The following is a 24,434-nucleotide window of genomic DNA, read 5'->3' as shown; positions in this document are numbered from 1 at the left end:
TGGGCGCATGATAACAACCGCCCATTGGCTGTTCATTTGATTGACAGCCAGGGGCGTGGCAAAGCACAGAAAAAATCGCTTCCTTTCTAGCGATTTTTGCGAGACCAGAAACCTGTGGGAAACGATTGAAACGCTACTGGATTCCACTACAAATGCAGGATTCCACTACAAATACTGGATTCCACTACAAATAAAGCTAGTGGTGGTGACAGCATTCCAGTTGAACTATTCAAAATCTTAAAGGATGATGCAGTAAAAGTGCTACACTCAATATGCCAGCAAATTTGGAAAACTCAGCAATGGCCACAGGATTGGAAAAGGTCAGCTTACATTCCAATCCCGAAGAAGGGCAATGCCAAAGAATGTTCAAACTACCGCACCATTGCACTCATTTCTCATGCTACCAAAGTTATGCTCAAAATCCTACAAGCTAGGCTCCAGCAATATGTGGTCCGAGAACTTCCAGAAGTACAGGCAGGATTTCGAAGAGGAAGAGGAACTAGAGATCAAATTGCCAACATACGCTGGATCATGGGGAAAGCTAGGGAGTTCCAGAAGAACATCTACTTCTGCTTCATTGACTATGCTAAAGCCTTTGATTGTGTGGAGCACAACAAATTGTGGCAAGTTCTTAAAGAGATGGGAATACCAGAGAATCTTATTTGTCTCTTGAGAAATTTATATGCAGGTCAAGAAGCAACAGTGAGAACTGAACATGGAATCACTGATTGGTTCAAAATTGAGAAAGGAGTTCGGCAAGGCTGTATACTGTCACCTTGCCTATTTAACTTGTATGCGGAGCACATCATGAGAAAGGCGGGATTAGAGGAGTCACAAATTGGGATCAAGATTGCAGGGTGAAATATCAACAACCTCAGATATGCAGATGATACCACTCTAATGGCAGAAAGTGAAGAGGAACTAAAGAGCCTGTTGATGCGGGTGAAGGAGGAGAGTGCAAAAGTTGGCTTGAAACTCAACATCAAGAAAACAAAGATCATGGCATCCGGCCCTCTCAATTCATGGCAAATAGATGGGGAAGAAATGGAGATAGTGACAGATTTTATTTTCCTGGGCTCCAAGATCACTGCAGATGGGGACTGCAGCAAAGAAATTAAAAGACGCTTGCTCCTGGGGAGGAAAGCTATGGCAAATCTAGACAGCATCCTTAAAAGCAGAGATATCACCCTGCCAACAAAAGTGCGTTTAGTCAAGGCCATGGTCTTCCCAGTTGCAATGTATGGCTGCGAAAGTTGGACCATAAGGAAGGCCGAGCGGCAAAGAATTGAAGCTTTTGAATTCTGGTGCTGGAGAAGACTCTTGCGAGTCCCTTGGACTGCAAGGCGAACAAACAGGTCAGTCCTAGAGGAGATCAGCCCTGACTGCTCTTTAGAAGGCCAGATCCTGAAGATGAAACTCAAATACTTTGGCCACCTCATGAGAAGGAAGGACTCCCTGGAGAAGAGCCTAATGCTGGGAGCGATCGAGGGCAAAAGAAGAAGGGGGCGACAGAGAATGAGGTGGATGGATGGAGTCACTGAAGGACAGGAAGGCCTGGAGGACCATTGTCCATGGGGTCGCGATGGGTCGGACACGACTTCGCACATAACAACAACAACAACAAATGCAGGTATGCGTAACGCGGAGATTGCACTTTTAAAAATAGCGTTTCCGCTTTGTGGAACCAATTGGCAACATTGGTCCTTGTGCAGAAAGGCCCTCAATTTATATTCACCCAGTTCTATCATTAAAAAGTAATTGCCTTAGATTTATGTGAAAATTACAGGTATTTCCCGTAATAATAACTTTAATGGGTATGAATTTTGGGGAGGGGGGAGTCGCTTTACCTTCAGGGTCGATTTCCATTTTCAATTAACTTTTGCACAACACGGTAAAATAAACATGATATATAATAAACACAACCTGAACTTCAGTAAATTAAGCAGATTATACATAACAGAAGGGCAGGATGCTGTATATGTTGGCTGCAGAGGAGAGGACACGCAGAAATAGGTTTAAAGAACAACGATATAGGCTAGATATCAGGAAAAAAATTTTCACAGTCAGAGTAGTTCAGCAGTGGAATAGGCTGCCTAAGGAGGTGGTGAGCTCCCCCTCACTGGCAGTCTTCAAGCAAAGGTTGGATACACACTTTTCTTGGATGCTTTAGGATGCTTAGGGCTGATCCTGCATTGAACAGGGGGTTGGACTAGATGGCCTGTATGGCCCCTTCCAACTCTATGATTCTATGATTAATGCATATTCTGAACTCTCTAGTGAGGGAAGCAGCCTGAGAACAAGCCATTCATAGAACGGTAATATAATCTGAACAAAATTCAGTGGTTTCATTTTTGCTGATTCTTTTGGTATAATTCTTTGGTTAATTTTTTAATATAATAAAAGGGGACCAAATTTGAGTATACTTGTTTTGTGAGTGTCAAGCACCTTGCCAAAATGTTTAATAAGTGGGGATTTTTCCTATGAGCATTGAATACAGTATTTTGCTTAACAATTTCAGGTGTTTTTTCTTGCATCCACACTTGTGTAAGTAACATTCTTGCAGCTGTGAACAAATTCGTTATTAAATAAAATTTTATTAGATGTTACACCTTTTGAGATACTATTCAAAAGTGCAAGTCCAGGATCCCATCATCATTTCATATACAAAATTTAACTTGCTACTTTGAATGTTGTTGTTAGGTGCAAAGTCATGTCCAACCCATCGCGGCCCCGTGGACAATGATCCTCCAGGCCTTCCTGTCCTCTTCCATTCCCTGGAATCCATTTAGGTTCGCACCTACTGCTTCAGTGACTCCATCCAGCCACCTCATTCTCTGTCGTCCCCTTCTTCTTTTGCCCTCAATCGCTCCCAGCATTAGGCTCTTCTCCAGGGAGTCCTTCCTTCTCATGAGGTGGCCAAAGTATTTGAAATATTTAGTACACAAATTAAATAATAAAGTGGCACCTGGGCATCCCTGCATTACTGTTATAAGAAAAAAAGTATTTGGAATAAACGCCAGTCATTGGTACTTTTACCCAAGGAGGCTGATATATTGCATCTACCCATTTATGAAAACTCAATACCCAAATTGAAAGACCAGTACTTCTTTGAGGAAACCTCATCTCTTCTATCAGATGTTTTCTCAGCATGAATAAAATATAGCACTGTAGGCACAATTCTGGTCTGAACTAAGTAATATAATAAAGCATATTCAATAATTCACAGTAATACTTTACTATCTTAAGAGTACTTCTGGTTTGTTCTCAACCAAAACAAGTGTATATCTCCACCTTTGTTATGGCCGTTCACTAAAGGGCCGCATTAAGAGCATCACTGCCCTTAATGTACTGCTGATAGCAATGACCTGAGTTCTTCCTCGCAATAAGTGGCTCTTCCCTGGAAATTCCTCCAATAAAGTACACAAACTTGATGACACCCCCACCTTTCTCCATCTCAGTGTTGTAGAAATAGGAGTCTTACAGTGGTTTAACAGTGGCTTAAAGATGTATTCCCCTCCCTAAAACAGATACCTTGTGAGGTGGTGGGGCTGAGAGACCTCTGAAAGAATGGTGACTGATCCCAGGGTCACCCAGCAGGCTTCTTGTGGAGGAGCGGAGAATCAAACCCATTTCTCCAGATTACAGTCCGCCACTCTTTAACAATACACCACAGTGTCTAAAGAGAGACTGTCAACCTGGATGCTCCATAGATGACTGTGGGAGTTGCAAAACTCCCACAGTGACTCTAGCACTGTCTTCATTTTGAGTAAATAGGATGACTCTAGTCCAAATAATACAACAGGATTCCTAGGACAGTTGTGATGATACCTATTACATTTCAAGTTTTTAATATTTGGTTAAAAGTACATACATAAATAAATATGAGCCTCTTGTGGCGCAGAGTGGTAAGGCAGCCGTCTGAAAGCTTTGCCCATGAGGCTGGGAGTTCAATCCCAGCAGCCGGCTCAAGGTTGACTCAGCCTTCCATCCTTCCGAGGTCGGTAAAATGAGTACCCAGCTTGCTGCTGGGGGGTAAACGGTAATGACTGGGGAAGGCACTGGCAAACCACCCCATATTGAGTCTGCCATGAAAACGCTAGAGGGCGTCACCCCAAGGGTCAGACATGACCTGGTGCTTGCACAGGGGATACCTTTACCTTTACCTTTACATACATAAAATCAATTAGGTTACAGATTGAGAGTGTGTTGTGGTGCTTCCCTATGAGCATTGTGTAGTTAAGCATGCAGGATCTGACCCTTGCTGGTGAAACCACTTCAGATCTCCAGAGTGTAGCAAGTGTTAAAGGCATTCATGTGGCTCACCTCACAGCAGGCCCAGCCATGACAGTAAAGCCCCATCTGCACTAATGAGTCTGACGCATTCTCCCAAGTGGGCATGGCACATTTTAAACCCTCCTGAAGTGGACAGTGTGACATGTTTCCCATCAAGGACAGATTTCAAAACTTTTTTCCTATCATCACTAAAAACACATGGTAAATGGTGGGTCAAACAGTGGTTAGCCTGTGTCAAAGGGCATTTATTGAAGTGACAAGGTGATTTCCAGTATTTATGAATGGAGCCTAATAAGTTCTATTGGTCCAAATGGAACATACATTTGGGATTGTGAGTGTGTGGGTCAGGTACTGGAGGGGGAAAGGGTCACATATGTGTTTTAGCAATGGGGCGATGCATGCACACTCACCTGAATGTCTTGACCAAGCTGTCCATCCCTTCAGGTTTGTGTGGGTATTGAAAGACAACAGACTGGTGGTCCAAACACATGCAACCCCTTCTGAACCAATATTGGATTGGTGACTTTGGTTATCTCCCTGTAACTAAATGAGGCTAAGGACAAAGATATGTCACTGAGTTATTTCCAATAAGGCTAAAGGCTAGCCAACTGGCTTCATCTTGTTTTGCTTATATCAGTTTCTTAAGACTAAAGGCTAGCCAACTGGCTTCATCTTGTTTTGCTTATATCAGTTTCTTAAGACTAAAGGCTAGCCAACTGGCTTCATCTTGCTTATATCACTTCTTTCTGGTGAGTGGCTGAAAACTAAGTCATTGTTCTTCCTTTCTGATGTATGCTATTTTGGGTCCCCTATTTAATTCTTCAAGAGCCTCTTGTGGCGCAGAGTGGTAAGGAAGCAGACATGCAGTCTGAAGCTCTGCCCATGAGGCTGGGAGTTCAATCCCAGCAGAGGGCTCAAGGTTGACTCAGCCTTCCATCCTTCCAAGGTCGGTAAAATGAGTACCCAGCTTGCTGGGGGGTAAAACGGTAATGACTGGGGAAGGCACTGGCAAACCACCCTGTATTGAGTCTGCCATGAAAACCCTAGAGGGCATCACCCCAAGGGTGACCCAGTGCTTGCACAGGGGATACCTTTACCTTATTTAATTCTTGGTGTCTGGTTTTGTTTATTGCGTTCTATTCTGTTTTCTTTATTGCATTTTGAACATTTAGAGTTGTAATTTGTTTCATAGGTATTTCTGTATATATATACAGGGGGAGAAATATGTACCTATTAATATTGTTAATTTTGTTCATTGATAGAATTGCTTGACTTGAACTGAGGAAGCTTTCCCCCAAAAAACATCTTCTATATATTCAACAACCAATTTCATCTTCATAATAAATGCTTCATTGACAAAGAAGAATACTTAAGTCAACATTTTTTGTCATTAATTTCTTCTTTGTATGGGTTTTCCAGAAATGTGGCTGAGACTCACCTGAGGCCACCATTGTGGCCACAGAAGGGAAGAGGGCTAGTGAGGGCACTGGGCAAGGTAATGCTAGGAGGCGGGGGGCAGGGTGGAGCCAGGGGCCCATGCAAAGACACAGCCAGCAAGCTACTTGGGAGAGGGGTCAGGCAGGCCACAAGGCTGACTCCAAGCCTTTTTCTTCTGGAGATTGCTATGGAGGTTGTGCTCTGTGGCTGGCTCTCCAATGCACATGGGGCAGAGAGATCGGATCTCCATGTGGTCCGCAGTCCTTGCTTGCCAGAGGCGTTTGGCTGGACTTTGGCCTTTGGACCCACTCTGGGGGGCCCTGGTGAGTAGCAGGCCCTCCATTCAGGCAGTGTGAGTGCGGGGTGCTTTTCTCTGGGTCCTGACCTGCCTACCCTCATCCACTTTTTTCCTACGCCCTGCTACATGCTGTGCCAGTCTGTGGCATCAGTAACAGGCCCTGCCAATAGGCTTCTTCTCCCCCCCTTTGACTGCATGTGATAGTGGAGGTCCTGTCGGTGCTGCACTCAGGGGCTGGGGCACAGCCCTCCTTGCCTCCTCACCTCTGCTGGCTGATGGAACCCCTTCCCTCCTGAACAGATTGTTGTTGTATGTCCCAGGTATCAGTCCACCCCTCCTAGGACTACTGGAGAACAGAAGATTTGTTTCAATTACCATGAATCTTTCTTCTTGGTGGTCCAGCAGCAGGGCAGTCTAAAATATTTCCCACCCATGTAATTGTTGGATCTCCAGATAGCTCTGGGCAGTGTCATGTATCTTGTTGAGAACGGTTGGATGTGACCTGCAAGAGCAGGTGCTAGTCCAGTTCTTCAGTCCTAGTGGTGAGGGAGACTTTCTAGGGACTTCTAGTGATAGGTTGGGAGAGGAGTTGGTTGTTCTCAAATGTTATCACTCCTGGACCAAACAGAAGACTTGGAGAGAAGCCCCTCCTGCAGAAGAATCACCAAAAGAGCTGCAACAACCCTGCCTGAGGAAGCTTGAGTTGCAATGGCATGCCTAGCTGCACAAACCCTCCTGACTTCTCAAGAAGCGGCTCTTGAGTTCAGATCCCTACTTCTCCATACAAACAACTCAGTTTAATCACCACTAGCCCTGAAAGGGAGAGCTAGGTGGGTTTTAACGTGTTCTTCCATGTTGCTGCCAAGATGCTTGCACCTGTCTTGCAATAAGCATTCTCAACAGAGGCCATGCAGCTTTTTAAACGTTAACAGCATACACCCACATGCACTCCTTTTAAAGTCTTCCCTGTCAATGTATTTTTCCCCTCCCGTGACCCCAGTCTTGCAAGGAACTGATGCATAGATAGACTCATTCTATTTCTTAAGAAAAAAGAAATTGATAAGATGGGGAAAGGAAGCAATACATGAGCTTGCATACCGATGAAGGAGGGGGGGACAAGAACTAACATTCCACTCAGATGGCTACCAGACAGTAAATGCAGCTTGAAGACTTTCTTTACAATTTATAAAAAGCTCAGCTTTAAACTGATACATGGGAGACCAACCATCACACACACATACACACTCAATTTTTCTGTTTAGTATGCAGAAAACATACTCTGCAATTCTCAAGAAAAAATCAGAGAGAAAAAAGAGGTGCAGAATGCAGGCACAGGATTCAAAGTAAAGCCCTACCAAATCCACTATACTGAAAAGCAAAAGTTAGCTGTGCGTGCACAAAAGGTCTTTGAGAGGGATTCAGACTATTACAAGTGGAAAAAATATGTTTTTAAAACCACTTGATTAATTATTGATTGCATATGTTTTTGAAAATATAAGTAATTTCATATTTAAATAATTTAATATAGATTACTGAATGTGGGCCTGGATCAGGTTTGGCAGACCCCCGTCCCCTGGGAAATTGAGAAGATGCTGCCATCTATACAATCTCAAGAGCAGGGGCAGTTTGACTACCCCTGCTCAAGAGAATCATTGCATTCACCTCAGTACAAGGAAACTGATAATGAACTAAGAGCGAAAACAACTGAAAACCAAAGACTTTATTGGTCAGGAGAAGAGTGGTGTTCATAGTGGAAAAAATATAAGGGAGTGATGTTTCTTACAGGGGCTGTAACAGTGACTGGTGCCTTCTTCTGGTTTCTTGGGTAATTGTGGTTGATTTTCCCCCTGTTGACATTTTTCTTTGCTGCTAATACTGGGAGAAGCAGTGGATGGGCTGAGACTGTATTCTTTATACAAAGATAGAAAAAAGGGACACTGATGCCAAGGAGGAGTGATGAATTTAGGAGATCTGCCTGAAGAGCATCACCATAAACAGTTCTGAGGAGAAAAGACAAAACACGATTCTCAAGCATGTCTGAACAAACATCCTGAGGCACCTTAAACCATTTCAGATTTATTGCAGCTTTGAGGGCTTGGATCAAGCCATTATACCACATAAAAAGCATATGTTCCTTGCAACAATATGCTGGACCTCTGATTGGCCCTCAGAGAAGAAGGAGGAGGAGGAGGGGGGGAGGAGGGGAGGAGGAGGAGGAGTTGGTACTTATATGCCACTTTTCTCTACCCGAAAGTCTCAAAATGGCTTACAGGTGAGGCTGAGAAAGCCCTGATATCACTGGTCAGTCAGAACAGCTTCATCAGTGCTGTGGCAAGCCCAGGGTCACCCAGGTGGCTGCATGTGGGGGAGCGAAGAATCGAACCCGGCTCACCAGATTAGTAGTCCTAACCAATAGGGTGACGGCACTCCCCCACTGATGGCCAATCAGATGCTTTTCCGCATCCTCCTTCTCTGTGCTGCTTCCCAGCACATGGCATGAGGAGGAAGAGCTGGCACTGTGCTCCACACACTCCCCACCTTCCTGGTTGATGGGACGGCAGGGAGGGCCATCCAAGCATACTCCGAATCAGCTGTTCTACGTTCCTGGCTGCCAGGAGAGCAGGGGAGGCTGTTCACGTGTGCTGCTGTTGCTACGCCGCACTCTGAGACCTCCTGACTGTTGGGAGAGCTGGAGAGACCCTTCTGCCCTCCCTCTGCCTTTCTATGGCCCGTTTGCAGGGAAGGAACTGTTATTTGAGGATCACAAGGCAGCACACATCAGCCTACCTCAGGAACCACACTTGCAAGTATGACACCTACTCCTTGAGGTCAGCTCAGCCAGCCATGATGTGTTTGACAAAGGCTGTGGAAGGGAAGGGAGAGAGCTGTTAGGAAATTACAATCACCTACCAACTCCCAGGGCCATTCCGCACGACTTTAATATAGCACTAGTCTTACATTTTGTTTTCGCCACTAAAACTGCGTTACGCATGACGTCGTGAGCAATCTGCAACACTCCTGCAACACTAGCGCCAAAATTGCTTTGTTGTAGCATTTTTCGGGGAATCGGGAAAAGTGGATTCACCCTCAGAAAATCACTACACTCTTGCCAACAACCTGCAACACTTGTGAAAAAGACCTGTACATTCTCAATTTAGCGGTTGCAACAAAGTCCCTCCCCCTGGCTCTCTCCTCTGAACTTCCGGCGAAGCGTTCGCCATATTTTTTTCCTTGGAGTGGGGAAAGCAATGAACCAGCGAGGCTTCATTCACCCAGCGAGGCTTCTCCGGCTACAGTCCCTCCACAGAGTGCTTTAAAGCGGTGGTCCCCAACCTTTTTATCATGCGGGGCCGGTCCATGCTTGACAATCTTACTGAGGCGCAGGGGGGTAGTCTTTTGCCGAGGGATGCCACCACTGGCTGAGCCCCTGTTGCGCTTGCTTTCCCACCGGCGCCCCTGACTTCCCGCCACCCACTGGGGGGTGCTGCCAGCAGCAGCTGTGCAGTGCCATGCCAAGGGGAAGCCCCAGCCATGGCGGCCGCTTAAAAGCACCAAAGGTGAGCTGGCAGCAGGGTGGTAGAGCAGCCCCCAAGGCAGCAGCTGGGAAGGACGAGGAGGAGGAGCTGCAGCCCGGTACTGACTGATCCACGGACCGGGGATTGGGGACCACTGCTTTAAAGCTCCCCTAAGTCCCCAAGCACAGCACAGCCCCCTGTTCGCCGGTTCCTTTTAATTTCAGCCAAATATCGCACCCATGCGGGGGGGGGGATTTTTTTCCCCACTCGGGGGAGCGTGGTAACGATGAATCGCCAGCTCACATGCCAGCTAGATGGGTCTCTACCTTGCAACGAATCAACACATATTCGTTGCAACTGTGTGTGTGTGTGTGTTTTTTTTTAAACCTGTGCTTAAAGGGAAAAGGGCTTTTCGGGAGCATGATAACAACCGCCCATTGGCTGTTCCATTTGATTGACAGCCAGGGGCGGGAACAAGCACAGAAAAAAATGGTTTCCTTTCTAGCGATTCCTGCGAGACCGGAAACCTGTGGGGAATGAATGAAATGCTACTGGATTCCACTACAAATGAACGCCGAGATTCCACTATTTAAAATAGCGTTCCCGCTTTGTGAAAGCAATTGGCAACATTGGTCCTTGTGCAGAATGGCCCCCAGTTTGGCCCACACAGTATTTCAAGATGGCAGCTGCCCGTAAGCATTCTGTGTCTCTTTTCCAGTGATCCTCTATTGCTGTGGAACACTGTGGTAACATTGTGGTAACAACGTGGGTGACAAAATGAAACACAGAAGGGCTCTTCTAATGCCCCTTTTCTTTGGGGATTTCTAAAGCTCTTTTCCCTTTGTAATAAGTAGGAGTTAGTAGCCATTTGAAACTCATGGTTTCTGTCATTAACAGAATTAATCTGGGTTCAAGCCCTGGCCCAGCTGAAGGATGTCCTTGGGAATTGTCCCACATAATGCCCAAAAGATCATGCAATGCCCTGCTTGAACGAGAACCCCAATCTTGCCTCAAATACAACTGGTATCACTACATTTTCCTTTGAGAAAGGGAAATACTGTTACTAGAATCAGATTGAACCTAATGTTCTACTGTGCTCAGCGAATTCCTGATATAGAGTACCAGACCATGTAACATCTGATGGGCACATTCTCATGTTCTTTTCCACTATACCCAGACTGGTTTTATTGTCAATTGAATTTTTTATTTCCATTTTCATCAGCTTTTTGTTATTGGGTTTGTTTGTTTTTTACGGCTGTTGCACTATGAATTGCGGTTTTCTGGTTCCAATGTATTTTAGCTTACATCCCGCATGTATTGGAAGCCTCGACATCAAAATGGTAGGTTTAAAATCACTTAAATAAATTACCAGTCCTGTCCTCACCTTCATAGTTAATGCAGCCATTGGCATCTTCATGTCCAGATAATAGGCTGTCTACTTCCTCTTCAGTCATTTTCTCACCTGAAATACCAGACAAGAAGTGAGTGCTTCCCACAGAGCATATGAACACTTATGTGTTCACATCGAAAAGGCACAAATACTTCCTTTTTAAAAATGCTTAGAATTCAGAGGAATTAGTAGATTTGACCAACAGTCCGGTCTAAAGAATGTAGTGGTTAAGAGCGGCAGCTTCTAATTGAGTGGGCCAGGTTTGATTCCCCATTCCTCCACATGGGTGACCTTGTACTAGTCACAGCACTGGTTGTGCTGTTCTGACTCAGCAGCCCTGTCAGAAGCCTTTCAGCCTCACCTGCCTCACAGGATGCCTGTTGTAGGGAGAGGAACGGAAGGTGATTGTAAGCTGCTTTCTCCTTTGGGCAGTGAAAAGCGAGGTATAAGAAAGAATTCTTCTTCTGACATTATTGCATTATAGCACAGTAGTAATCCACTATACTGGCTGTCTAATTACTTCTTCAGTGGCTTAGCATTCCCACACAGTACTATTCAAAGACAGAATGATCATGTACCTCTTTATTTAAAAAGGGGCAAGGAAGAACAATGTTAGCTCTCCATTTTGTTAACCTTTAATATTTTCAAAATCTTAATCCATTACCACCTCTGAAATATGTATGTACTAGCTTCAAAGTCCGTTCCTAAGAATGGGCCTTGAAAGGGCCCCCTTCCCGGCCCCCGGCCAGGCAGCTAAGGTGGCCTTGAGCGGCAGCTCGCAGCCAGTGGGGTGGGCAGGGGCTGGGAAGCTCGTTAGCGGGGCCAGAACAGAGCTCCTTAGCAGGAAGTCAGCAGGGCCAACCTAGCAGGCCAAGAGGCCCTCGTTAGCAAGGCCAGCCTAGCAGGCCAAGAGTCCCTTGTTTGCAAGGCCAGCCTAGCAGGCCAAGAGGCCCTCGTTAGCAAGCCCTCCACCACGACCCTTTGCCCAGGGCCCTATCCCTTTCCCTGCTGCTGGCTCCAGGCACTGAGGCGTCTGAGAGCAAAGAGGCTAGAGTCCAGGGACGGAGGGCGGGAGCTGCAGGGGCAGGGCCAATCAGGACAAATCTGGGTGCACCCTGATTGGCCCTATTCTAACTTGGACAGCTTTACACGTCCCACCCCCTAGGCTGTTTCATAAATATATAGAGGAACAACAATGGATAAATGTATGTATGTATGTATGTATGTATGTATGTATGTATGTATGTATGTATGTATGTATGTATGTATGTATGTATGTATGTATGCAAATAATTAAGTATACCAGTTATCTCTGAAGCAGCCTCTGAGACCGGAATACTTTGCTCAGTCCATTCTATAGAACAGCCTTTCTCAATTTTTTTCCTGTTGAGAAACCCCTGAAACATTCTTCAAATTTAGAGAAAACCCAGAAGTGGCACAATTGTGCAGAGTATGGTTGGGAAGCAAAGCTGTGTGCATTCCTACCTGGGGCCCCTCGCCTCCCCCCCCCTCTAGGCCAATCTTTGGCCATTTCCCACAGCTAGATGGAAATGCATACCAGGATCTTCCAGGCCCTATTCTGAAAGTCTCACTGCAGCTCCATGCTGCTGCAGAACAGAAGCAAGGTGCATGACATGAGTCATCCAGGTTGGACGGTATCAAGTCACCCAGAGGCTGCTGCCAGGTATAGGACTGCCAACCTCCAAGTGGAAACTGGAGATCTAGAATTACAATTGAATTCCAAATTACAGAGATCTGCCTTCCTTGAGAAAATGGCTGCTTTGGAGAGTGGATTCCATGACATGATATCCAGCAGATTTGGATAAAACTTTTTCAATGTGGGCCAGATTTGCAAACTTTAATATCCACAAATCGGCCCACACTTGGAGTTAATTGTTTTTTAATTCTTTTTTAACATTTGTTAAACATTTATTGGGTGATATGGTCACGTTGTCTGCCCCTCCCCCATAAATATGCCCAATGATGGGCCTGGAGGGGGTGGGGGTGCACACAGTTATGCTTCCCAACCATATTCTGCACAATCACATCACTTCTGGTGTTTCTCAAAGCCTGAAGAATGTTAAGGGGTTTCTCAGCGGTAAAAAGGTTAAGAAAGGCCTCTGTAAGAAAATATCTTTCTAAACAATAATGTACCCAAAGCCATCCGGATGATTTAGGAGTAGGGTTGTCAACTCTGTTTTTGGAAATACCAGGGGATTTTGTGTGTGTGGGGGAAGCCTAGGGAGTGTGGTGTTTAGAGGGGGGGGGGCTCAGCAGGGTATAATGCCATTGAGTCTACCCTCCAAAGTAGCCATTTTCTTCAGGGAAACTGATTTTGGTTGTCTGAAGATCAGTTATAATAGGTACTACCTAGAGATTGGAAATTTAGGAATTATCTCCTTTCAAATGAGAACTCGGTGTAGTACAGCCCACTGAGCCACATCAGCAATTTTAATGGCTTTCCAGTTTGTGTCAGCTGTGGGAGACAGATGGAATGGGTAGGAAAGAGACCCCCTCATATGAAATCTGGGGTGTGGCAGTCTTTCATCGCAACCACTGAGTTCTGAATACTTCTCAGACCTTATAAAGCCAAACTGGTGGAGAAATCCTCTTCCTTCACCTGCCAGGAATTAGAACTTACCCAGGGTAGCCAGAACATGGCGCAATTCTGCCCCCATGACTGTGCCATTTCCCTCTTTGTCAAAGACCCTGAGCCCTTCCACGTAGTCTTCATAGGTTCCTTGGTCTTTGTTCTTGGCAATCGTCTGCAGCATGGGCAGGAACTCTTCAAACTCCACCCGCTTTGAATTCAGTTCTAAATGGAAGAGGGAGAATGTCAGATGGGGAAAGGGAGAAGAAACAGTACCAAGTTAATTTCGTCACTGTCGCCAAGCGGTACTTCCAATTCCATAGCAGTTGTACAAAAGGCTGCAAAAGGATGTTCTGTTCCTTTAATAGGGACCTAATGTGTGGAAATAGCCAGTTGAGGCTTTTTACTTCAGTAAGTAATATCCCCTAGAAAATCACAACCTAAAGTCTCTATTAAATGCATAGGACATTCTCCCCCCTTCAGGCAGATAACAACCCTGGAATTTGAAAGTATAGGAGATGGAAGCTGAATCTTACATCTTGAAAATGACAAGATTCTAAAATAAGGTGACCAGATTTAAACATTGGTAAAGCAGGACACCATTGACTGGGGGGGGGGGTTCTTGATTAAAAATTTGGTCTATATGGAGCAATAAAAATGTTCATAGAACGCACAGAACGCAAAAATAGTATTGTAATATATATATTTTAATTTCAACATAAGTAAAATTTGCCAGGTGCCCCCAGATGTCCCTCCAAAAGTGGGACAATCTGGTCACCTTATTCTAAAATCCTGTGGTTTCAGAAAGATGGGATCAGAGGAAGAACTTCAGATGTTTTCTTGCACAGGGATTGAATCTACTTGGGCTTCAACGCAGATCAACTTGCTTCTGTTTAATGACCTTTTAAAATCTCTGAAGGACTTTTCCCCCTGCGAACCAGCACAAATAGCATTGAAATTACCAATACTATTGTTCCAGTTAACAATATTAACCTAAAGAGTGGTGCAGCTTGTAGTATCTTAATACTTTCTTTCCCTCCAGGAGTTTGCAACATTATGATTAAAGAAGATGCAGTCTGTGCAGCCAGTTATAGGAGCTCAGCTCAAAAAACAATTAGAACCATGATAAATATTTTATTGTTGATTGCACCAGTGTAAGCTTGTCCCTGAAACTTCTAGCTGATTTTCATAAATAAAGAGTTCCTGGGTAAGCACAGCATGTCTCAGATTTTCTCTGCTGTTTGCACAATGCATTAAAGCTGGCATATAGAAGTCCCTTGTCAGTAACTAGGAGATGTACTTTATGTGCCTTACCCAGCTTCCTATCTCTCAGCCCTCCCACCGGCATCTTGAGGACCATTGAGCTCCATTTTTGACACTACCCTTTCCTTCTGTCATTCAGCCTTTTTGAACTCCAAGTCATTTGCTGAGACACCTCCGTGGGTTTTCTCAAATCACTGAGGCTTGGGCCTGCACAAGAATGCATAGGACTGCAGCCTTAAAAACTCAAAACAGACGCAGACTCAATTATGCATATCCATAATTACTTCAGATTAATTCAGTGTGTATAATTTAGGTTATTTGCACAGAGCATACTCCTCATTGCTCTGAACATAAACTATCCTCCCGGTCATCCTGCCAGGCTTTCTGCAAACCCTGGAAAATGCAAGTACAGTAATACTCAAGAGTTAACTTCTATGGAGTTATTGCTGTGCCTTGCCTCCAGAAGGGCAATGGTTCTTCTGGGCTTTCTACACAACTGTATTGTCTGGTTGTCTCCCTTCTTGGCTTTCCTAGGATCTATTGTGGCTTTTCACAGAGCTGCCTAGGTAGGATCTTTCCTTAAAGACTATATCCAAAGGTGGTTTGGGGAAAGTGCCACAATCAATGCCATTTCCCCTCCCACCTGCCATCTCCCCCCCCTCCCGTGGGTTTTCCCCAGCAGAAAACAAACTACAGATCAGAAAACCCAGCAACAAGACCACAGGAGGCAAGGTGACTGGTGAGGACGGACAGATAGGAGGGGAAACAATGGGGAATCTTAAAGAGAAACAAAATTTTACCTCTTCTTAAATGAAAACAAAATACTCTCTTATAAGCTCCCGAATCTGAAGCCTTAAATTCTGATACCATTCTTTGTTTACATGGCTGCAACTTACCGTCTGGCTTGGGGTGTCCCAGCACTTTCATGATATCAGCATTCGTGGGGTTTTGGCCCAGTGCCCTCATCACATCTCCACACTGGCTTAACTGGATTTTGCCATCGCCAACTCGGTCAAAAAGCCCAAAGGCCTCCTTGTAATCTGTGGAGATCAGATCAGTCTTGTAATCTGTGGAGGTCATGGAACTGGCGAACAGTGGGGGGCCCTGAAGCTTGTGGGTATATAATGTCAAGCTTTTCATGCGGGCTGTCAACTAGATGATCAACATAATCCCAAGAAACTCGGCACCACCATCTGTAGTCTGTTTAAACCGTCCGTTTTCTAATATCTATGGTCACTATGAACAGTGAGAGTTAATTTCCTGCTCAAAATCAAGAGATTCTTAGTGAACCTTCCAAAGAAGCATCAGCTTGTTTGCTGAAGAGCTTTAGTTACGGAGGAATTCGTTTTTGATGTGGGACACAGCTGGCGCGGCCCTTGGGATGGAAGTGAGAACAAACATGATGTCCATAGCCCCGCACCAGAAGAGGCTGGGGCAGCTGCAGGGCTCCTCCTCCTGTCCACGTCAAATTACATTTTATTTATTTACTTTATTTACAGTCTGCCTTTCTCACTGGGATTCAAGATGGATTACAGAATGTAAAACAATGCATTTGGATAGCACAAAATGACAAATGAAGAATTCATTAGAGAACAACAAGCTATGCAAAACAGATACAATTCCTAGGGAGTAAGAACAATGAGTTTAGTGAGACTTTCTGTATAAACATGACATAGGATGAGGACGGTGTTCCTGTATATGTAATTATTGTAGGTGTGAGTGTGATATTGCAGTTCGTATATCTGTGTAGGATTGGAAAGTCTTGGGTTCAAATGCCCATTCAGCCACAAAGCTCAATGGATGACCTAAGGCGACACTCTTGCAGCTTCACTGTGTATATATCAGCGCAATAAAGGGTAAGCCAAAAAGGATTAGCTGGAGGGGGGGAGGAATACAAGGCAATTAGTGCCTATGGAGAGTCATAGCAAGATAGTTACATTGGTATGCTGATAGTCTCCAAAAGAACTTCCGTGTTACAAATATAGGCCAGTTTCCACGCATATTAAGAATCATTATTCCAATCTACGTGGCCTGAAATCCATTTCTCATGAGAAAACTTTTTATAATTCTTTTTTACTATCCTGTGAAATGCATTGTGTAAAAGCCTGTACAGTAAAAACAGTTCATCGTCTGTCTTCATGTGCAGCCCAACACTGGGACCGTGCATGCACAGACCTTCCACACATACATGCTTTTTCCTAGCTATAATAAGCTCCTCCAGGGAATGCGCTGTGCCCTTGGGTCCAATGTATACTCTGATTTCTTCCCTCCCCAGGCATTACGTGTCCTTGGGCAGCATGCCTCCTTCCCCTCAGTTACTCTTTTGCTGCTGCGAAGAGTGGGCGTGTTATGAATACTCGTGCAATCAACCCCAGCAAGGTTTTCAGAGCAAACTACCAATGGTCCATTCAGGTCACTTAGCTGTACCTACTCTTCCTGGAGTGGGGCTTCCCAGAGGTTTGCAACAGCTGAGTCAGCCCATGTGTTCTGCTCTCTAGCAAGGAGTGACCCCCTCTCGATAGGGGACACTTTTCTAATGTTTTGGAAAGGAACTCTATTCTATGTGTTCCTCCATTCCCGCTGCTAAGCAGAGTCACTGGGAAGCTGAAGGGGGAGGGAACCAGTTGCATTTTGATAGCATCCTATTGGCCCTGACAGATAGGGTTCCCAGAGCTGTACTAAGGAGAATACAGGCCTCTCCCGAAGGTACTGGATTTGCTAATACTTGGAGAGGGCGTCTTTCAGGATCACCTACAAATACACCTAACCACTTGGGGTATCAGAATCCCTCCATGCTTTCTCAGGAGGTATTAGAGGTTCTCCCTCAATCTTGCAGTAGGGTCAAAACGTATTTGGTCTGTTCGTGTGCAGTTAGATCTCTATAGTTTGTTAATATGGTTTTTACTTTGTTTTTAACCTAATATTGGTGCACTTTAATAAATAATTGCTTAAATTTTATATTGTTTTATAGCTCAACTTTTGAGTTCCTGACTTTATTAAGGTTGGGTTTTCGGTCCCTTTCTGGTTTTGCAAAAGCACTCTGAACCACAACAGCCACCTGGTTTTTGTAAGGCGGCTGTTTGGTAAATCAGCATGCTCAGGCTGCAAAGCTGGCTTTTCAATGGGAGTATAATCCCAGCCAAGACAGGAGAAATTTAAAGTCCCTGGTCCGCCTTTTTACTAACCCAGAGAACTGCTGTCTTGTCAGGATTAAGTTTCATTGTGTTCATCCTCATCCCACCCATTGCTGACTCCAAGCAGTGCTTCGGAAAATTAACAGCACCCTAGAGCTGGGTGTCATCGGTATACTGGTGACACTAACATCCAAACTTCCTAATGACCTCTCCTGGTAGCCTTATATATTAAAGAGCATGAGGAATAAGATGGAATCCTGCAGCACCCCAGAGGTCATCGGCCATAAGGCAGAGCAGGAACCCCTGAGCACATCCTAAGACTGACCCTCCGATAGGCCTTGAATCATTGAAACACAGCATCCCTCCCATCCTAGTGTCAAGAGGCAGTTTGGTAGAACTAGCAGAGTCACATCCCCCCCCTGTCTAGTTTTTGGTAAAGGTCATCAATCAAGATGTCCAAAGCAGTCTCTGTTCCAAACCCTGGGCTGAACCTAGATTGAAATGGGACAAGAAAACCAATCTTTTCCAAGAGCCCCCAGAGCTGAGAAGCTAGCACCCGCTCAAGTACCTCCCCAAGACTGGAGATTGGCTAGAAGTCCTCTAACACAGTGGGGTTTAGGGAGGGTTTCTTAAAACAGATCTAATCCCTTCCTTCTTGAACACAGATGGTACAACGCCCATCCTCAAGGAAGCATTTACCTCCATATCAATGAAAAGCTTCACTTGCCCATTTCTACAGATTAAGTCTCTGTTAAAGGAACAGGACATTTTGCTCCTAGCCAACTGACAATCTTGTCTTTCTCACTCCACTGAAGTAGAGGAAATCAAGGCCTGATTCTTTGCTTTGGGGAAAAGATGCTTTGGGAAAGTAACAAATGGGCAGCAAGAAATACATAGTCAGGTGCCAGAGCACTCTTGGACACGACATTAGGGATCACTGGCTCATGTTGCTTGACCACAACAATGTATACCTGGACACCTCCCAGATTATTAAAAGTGTGACATGGTGTTAGTTCACTCAGAGTTTTCTTGCTCCCAAAAGTAGGATATGGAAGTGGGCATCTACTGCCATGCCAATACTGTCTTCAATTATTACTTTTATGGAGGAGGGGATATGGAGCTCATTTTGTCATTTAGATTAGAACCAGGCATGCAACTATTACGATAATGATTTCTGGCCTTGAGAACTTGGGAAAATAAATAACAAATAAATGCCTAATGCAAACAAAAGAGAAGTTTAGATAGAGTGAGTTCCATGCTGACTCACAGAGATGTCTGCCTATAGGCAACAAACACGCCCACATGTAAAGTCTGGGAAAGCCATTGACCAATCATAGGAAAGTGACTTACCTTCCAGCTGCTCCTTTGTGAATTCAATCTGGAAAGAGGAAAGAAAGTGATGGGAGATTATGGAAACCACAGGAAAGGAGCAACGGTTCTTGAAGCAGGATGTACCCAAAAGACATAGTTAACCGAGCCAAGTTGTGGATGGAACTGGAAGGTTATAATAAACAGTCTTTAGGACTTTCAGAACCCTTCTTCAGGCAGAGCTGAATGACCACAGCAGATGTTAAAGCTCTAAAAGGAATGTTAATGGCTGGACATGAAAGCTAGGCTTATGAACCATCCATCTTTTTCTGTGCATGTGTCAGTTTTGACATTTGTCCTGTCCATTCAATCTTTACCTGAAATTGTTTGAAGGACAACTTGAGTCATTGCATGGATCCGTTTTTAAACATACCTATATAGTCCCTAAGGGGTAGAAATTTACTAGAGAGGAAATGTGATATCACATCCCTGCTGACATCCCTCTTCACACTCCACCATCTGTAGTTGCCACCCCCAAATCTGTGGGAAATTCCAAAAGTGTCCCACAATATTCTTAGCTCAGTGACCAATGTGTTTAATGTCTTGTCATCTTTGTTGCTTATACTGGTTATACAACACTGCCATTTGCATTACGGTATTGTTTGTTTCATAAGCTATGAATAATACAACTGGACATCATCATATATTATGCAGTGCATAAAACAGAGTGCCCCTCCTCATTTTAACTCCTCTGGGTTGTCATGGTGACACTGGTGACATTTGCTGTTGGGTGTTGCCCCTAGGGGGTGCTGTGTCAGGCAAGCCCAACGCAGGCCCTTCAGTCTCATGACTGGGGAACTATGCTGTCAATGGAGCAGCCTCGGCGGGGAGGAGATGCTTAGTGGGGCAGTCATGCCAGGCCAGCAGGAGGTTCCTGAGACTGGAATTTAGATCAGGTTAAAATAAGGGCTTGCTTTTTCATCTTGGTGGTCATTCTCTTTATTGGAGCCCCTACCTCATTGGTTCAGGAATTCTGTCACATTAAGAGGACATCGCTGCTCACTGAACAACCCCACTCCTCCCGCAACTTGATCTTCCTGGGCTCAGAAGGTGGCATCCCAGCACAGCAATGATACAGAGGTAGGACTGAAATAACTGTTCCCTGTAAAAAAGGGGATATGCTAATCCCCCTGCTTGTGACCACCTGTTTCTGGTCTGGCTTTCCAAGAATGCAAGCCAAATACCGGGCTTTTGCACCGACTGTTTCAGACCTGTCGTTAAGATAACAGCAGCTTTTTCAATTGCTAAATTTATCTTGTCCCTCTGACCCCCTAACCTTAGCTTGCTGCCCTTCCCAGTCGCCATTGCTGAATGCAGAAGGCCCTGTTAGAGCGGGAGAAGTTTCTCTCCCAACAGTACCTAGCATTTTCATAACTTCCCTGAGAAGAAACCATCGATTTCTGCTGGAGTCTCCACTTTTTCCTCATAACTTTCAGAGTCACTCTGTCCTTAAACAGTTGTATAACAGACAGAAATCTAGCAAGTGTAGCCTAGCCTTCCCTTGGTGGAGTGAGGCTGCACCTTAAGAATTTGTGGCTACACAGAATTTTTTCCAGGAAAAATTATGGCAAAATTATCATAGTTTCTGCATATTTAAGTCTTTGTTACTTTCATATGTCAAATATGTCATAGGGACCAAGCCCTATGAAGATAGGTTGAGGGACTTGGGAATGTTCAGCCTGGAGAAAAGGAGGTTGAGAGGGGACATGATAGCCCTCTTTAAGTATTTGAAAGGTTGTCACTTGGAGGAGGGCAGGATGCTGTTTCTGTTGGCTGCAGAGGAGAGGACACGCAGTAATGGGTTTAAAGTTCAAGTACAACGATATAGGCTAGATATCAGGAAAACATTTTTCACAGTCAGAGTAGTTCAGCAGTGGAATAGGCTGCCTAAGGAGGTGGTGAACTCCCCCTCACTGGCAGTCTTCAAGCAAAGGCTGGATACACACTTTTCTTGGATGCTTTAGGATGCTTAGGGCTGATCCTGCGTTGAGCAGGGGGTTGGACTAGATGGCCTGTATGACCCCTTCCAACTCTATGATTCTATGATTCTATGTGATGGGTAAGTTGACATAACTTGCTTTGCTGGACCAGAACAAGGTCCTAGTCCAGAATTTTGGTCCAACAGGCCAGCCAGATGCCTTTGGAAGTACGATACTCCTGCCTTTGAACATGGAGGCTATCATGACTGACAGTACAGGTTGCAGTCAGCAGACCAGGTTAGCATTACAAAACTACATAGCAAAAACAGCAGTTGTTCTTCTGCTAATTCACTGGCCTGCCCCTTTGCTTCCTTACAAGCAGAATCGATCTACAGACAGACACAGTTCAAGATATTTCATTAACCTGACACACATATCCTGAACCTGTACTTAAGGCTGCCAGCTTTCAAACTTGTCCTTCTGACTGCCCCTTTAATATCAGTTTGAACTGCAGCATTTATAAGGTGGTGTTATTGAACTCCATGCAGTGAAAAGCTTCACCTGCCCTTTTCTGCATATGAAATCTCAGGACATATTTTTCCTTGGCCAGTTGGCAACCTTACCTGCCCTGCCACTGCATGGATCCAAGCCAAGACCTTGCAACAACAGTGCTGGGGCTTGGCTTGGACCAGGTGGTGGTCTTGTGGGCCCAGAGAGGATGGCATGCCTCCCATGCCACAAATGTCCCTGTGGTGCATTGTCTGGTCTCCTTCCTCATTGTGCTGTCCCAACCAGCCACTTCGGTGGCTCAGGTGGAGAACTGGCCTTGCCCACACCTGACTGATTCAAAACTTCCTAATTCTTTTGTGTGTCACTGCAGCTTCCACAATTATGAGAACTACTGTAGCGTGTGCAGAATGGGCCCTATTGTACGCCATTTTTCTCCTGGACGCAGAGCTACTTCCACCATCATTTTCCTATCCTCCTTTTCATGCTCACAACAGTAACCCTGCAATGTAGGTTAGGCTGAGAGAAAGAGTGACTGCCCCAAAGGTTACCCAGTGAATTTCCAAAGCAAAGGGAGATTCAGACCCAGATTTCCAAGATCCTTGTCTGACAACCAGTGCAGGAAGGCTGAAATGCACTTATAAATCAGACTTCCTGTATGACCATCAACTGACTCAGCACCAAGGCTTTTTGTGAACACTCTGTTTTTCACATGGGCAGTGGGAGGAGCACTTTATTGGGCACATGTGAATTTTGCCCAAGTTGTTAATATCACCCGTAGATTCACTAGATATGGACAAGCATTCTCTCTCTCCCTTAAGGGCCTTTTTCAGTCCTTTATGCCAAAAGCAGATTATTTTGAAGGTATACAACATATACCTTTAAATGACTCCTTCTAGTAAGAGAAATCAGATTTGTTAAATTGTACTTCAGCTAGAGTTAGCTGGACCCATTAATCATAACCCGAGTTCTCCCGAAATACAATATTCTATAAGAAGTGTTATTTACAGGGGGGGGGGAAACCCCGAGCTTTTGTATTCCTGTATCCCCCCCTCTCCCCCTCTAATTGAGACTTGAGCTTGGAGAGATACAATGGAAACAGCAGGCTGGATCTAGCATTCCATGCATGGAAGGCTTTGGTGGATGCAAATGTTTGCCGTTCCCCTCTCCCCTCCAACCCAAGGAAAGCTGACTCCAGTTGCTGGATACAACCCAACAGAGTACGGGGTTGCCAATTATTTGGTGCCCCTTGCAGATATGGATATTAATGAGAGCATGAGCCTGTGTGCATGAGAGCATACATAGGTATAGCCTGTTCATTCATTTCAATCCACTGAGTACTGTCAAGGGCTTGGTTTTGGTTCTCACACATTCTGACCTTCCTGCTTCAGAGAAATAACTGAATCCCTGGAATGGATTTAGACATTTTCCTGGAAAGGATTTTACTTAATACTCAAGACTGTCAGTAATGTTCTCAGAGAGTCAGGGGTCTGATAGGAGATTCCCTGCTAGTGAACCACTTTAACCCACTTCTTATGCTTGTTGTTATCACATTATTATTGTTAAACTAAGTTTGTTTCTGTTTTATGGGAACCACCATGAACCTTCGGGGAGGGCAATATATAAATACAAGAAATAAATAAATACATTTTGCTTCAAAAACCAGCAAAACATCTTTGACAATAGTAGATGAAAATCAAAATGCGTGTACTGTGAGAAGCAAGGCTGCCTCCAATCACTCCAGCTGTTGTCTGTCACTAACCTCACAGTCTTGTCGAGTCACCAACACCGTTACCACACACCCACACCCTCCCATGGCTCAGGATCAGTGAGACAGAATTATGTTCTGTATTTTCAATTTTCCAAGATTCACAGATGACTATTTAGCACTCTTCTCTTTCATACAACAAATCTGCAGTGAATGCTCCCAGTTTGTCCTATATTTACTTCCTCCCATAGCTACATGTTAGTAACATCTCGCAATAAAATAGCCCAATAGGCTCGAATAAAGGGCTCCTTCTGGGAAGTATCTCAGAGCGGGGAAATGAACCTGACAGTTATATCTTTACACCAACCAACTTCTTTCCCAGAGGAGGTTTCAAAGGCCTGGTGGCTTGCCCCTTCACCCACGCCATGCCTCACTCACCACCACTTTGGAGAGGTCAATTGGAGGCTCCTTGGGTTTCTCTGGTGCTGATGGTGGTGCTGGACCTGAGTCTTGCACTTTGGCTTTAGCTGCTGGGGCAGCTGGCTTAGCAACAGCTGGCTTAGCAGCCGGTTTGGCAGGAGGGGCTACTGGCCGCTTCACTGGGGCATCCTTCTTGGGGGGCATGTTGTTCGGGGTCTCCTACTTGGAGGGAAGCAGAGGGGCAGTTGGCATATACAGGCAGGATCCCCAGCTCAGGCTGGCTCTGCCTTGTTACTGCTTAAATAGCTCTGTGAGATACAGTGATGTCAACCCGAGAGGAGGAGTCCGGTACGGAGGGGGAATGTGTCTAAAAATGGGAGCATCAGTCACCTTCAGCAATGCTAGTTCCTCCCTTCATTCAAGTCCAAGAGATCTCTAAGGGCTTTGCTGCAACAAAGCATCCTTTAGCCAGCTAGCTCAGCTAAGGACATGCCTTCGAGGCACCAAGCCAGCCAGCTCAGCAGTATCTCTGTGCCAGCCATACAGACTGAGAGGAGGCACGTCAGGGTGGGGTTCACCCATCTATTAAAGC

At 45.0% G+C, this 24,434-nt stretch overlaps 1 protein-coding gene across 1 annotated transcript; it reads right to left on the bottom strand.

Moving 5' to 3' along the window:
* Positions 1-7,733: 7,733 nt before the first annotated feature.
* Positions 7,734-24,131, bottom strand: LOC143833111 (myosin light polypeptide 6-like). The gene is made up of 7 exons (XM_077328518.1): positions 23,861-24,131; positions 19,271-19,298; positions 15,683-15,826; positions 13,575-13,748; positions 10,928-11,005; positions 8,816-8,891; positions 7,734-8,028 (listed from the first exon to the last, which is right to left on the bottom strand). The coding sequence occupies exons 1-6, from the start codon at positions 24,044-24,046 to the stop codon at positions 8,863-8,865; spliced, it is 639 nt and encodes a 212-aa protein (XP_077184633.1). The 5' UTR covers positions 24,047-24,131; the 3' UTR covers positions 7,734-8,028; positions 8,816-8,862.
* Between the last annotated feature and the right edge of the window lie 303 nt (positions 24,132-24,434).

This window comes from Paroedura picta, chromosome 3, assembly GCF_049243985.1.
Source record: "Paroedura picta isolate Pp20150507F chromosome 3, Ppicta_v3.0, whole genome shotgun sequence".
In the NCBI taxonomy this organism is placed as follows: domain Eukaryota; kingdom Metazoa; phylum Chordata; class Lepidosauria; order Squamata; family Gekkonidae; genus Paroedura; species Paroedura picta.
This window is presented reverse-complemented; position numbering and strand designations above follow the sequence as displayed.

Coding starts and splice junctions, on each gene's coding strand:
- LOC143833111 (XM_077328518.1), bottom strand. CDS start 24,046: ATGCCCCCCAAGAAGGATGCCCCAGTGAAGCGGCCAGTAGCCCCTCCT. Junction 15,827..19,270: donor CACAAAGGAGCAGCTGGAAG/GTAAGTCACTTT, acceptor TGATCTCCACAG/ATTACAAGGAGGCCTTTGGG. Junction 13,749..15,682: donor GGGACACCCCAAGCCAGACG/GTAAGTTGCAGC, acceptor TCTTCCATTTAG/AACTGAATTCAAAGCGGGTG.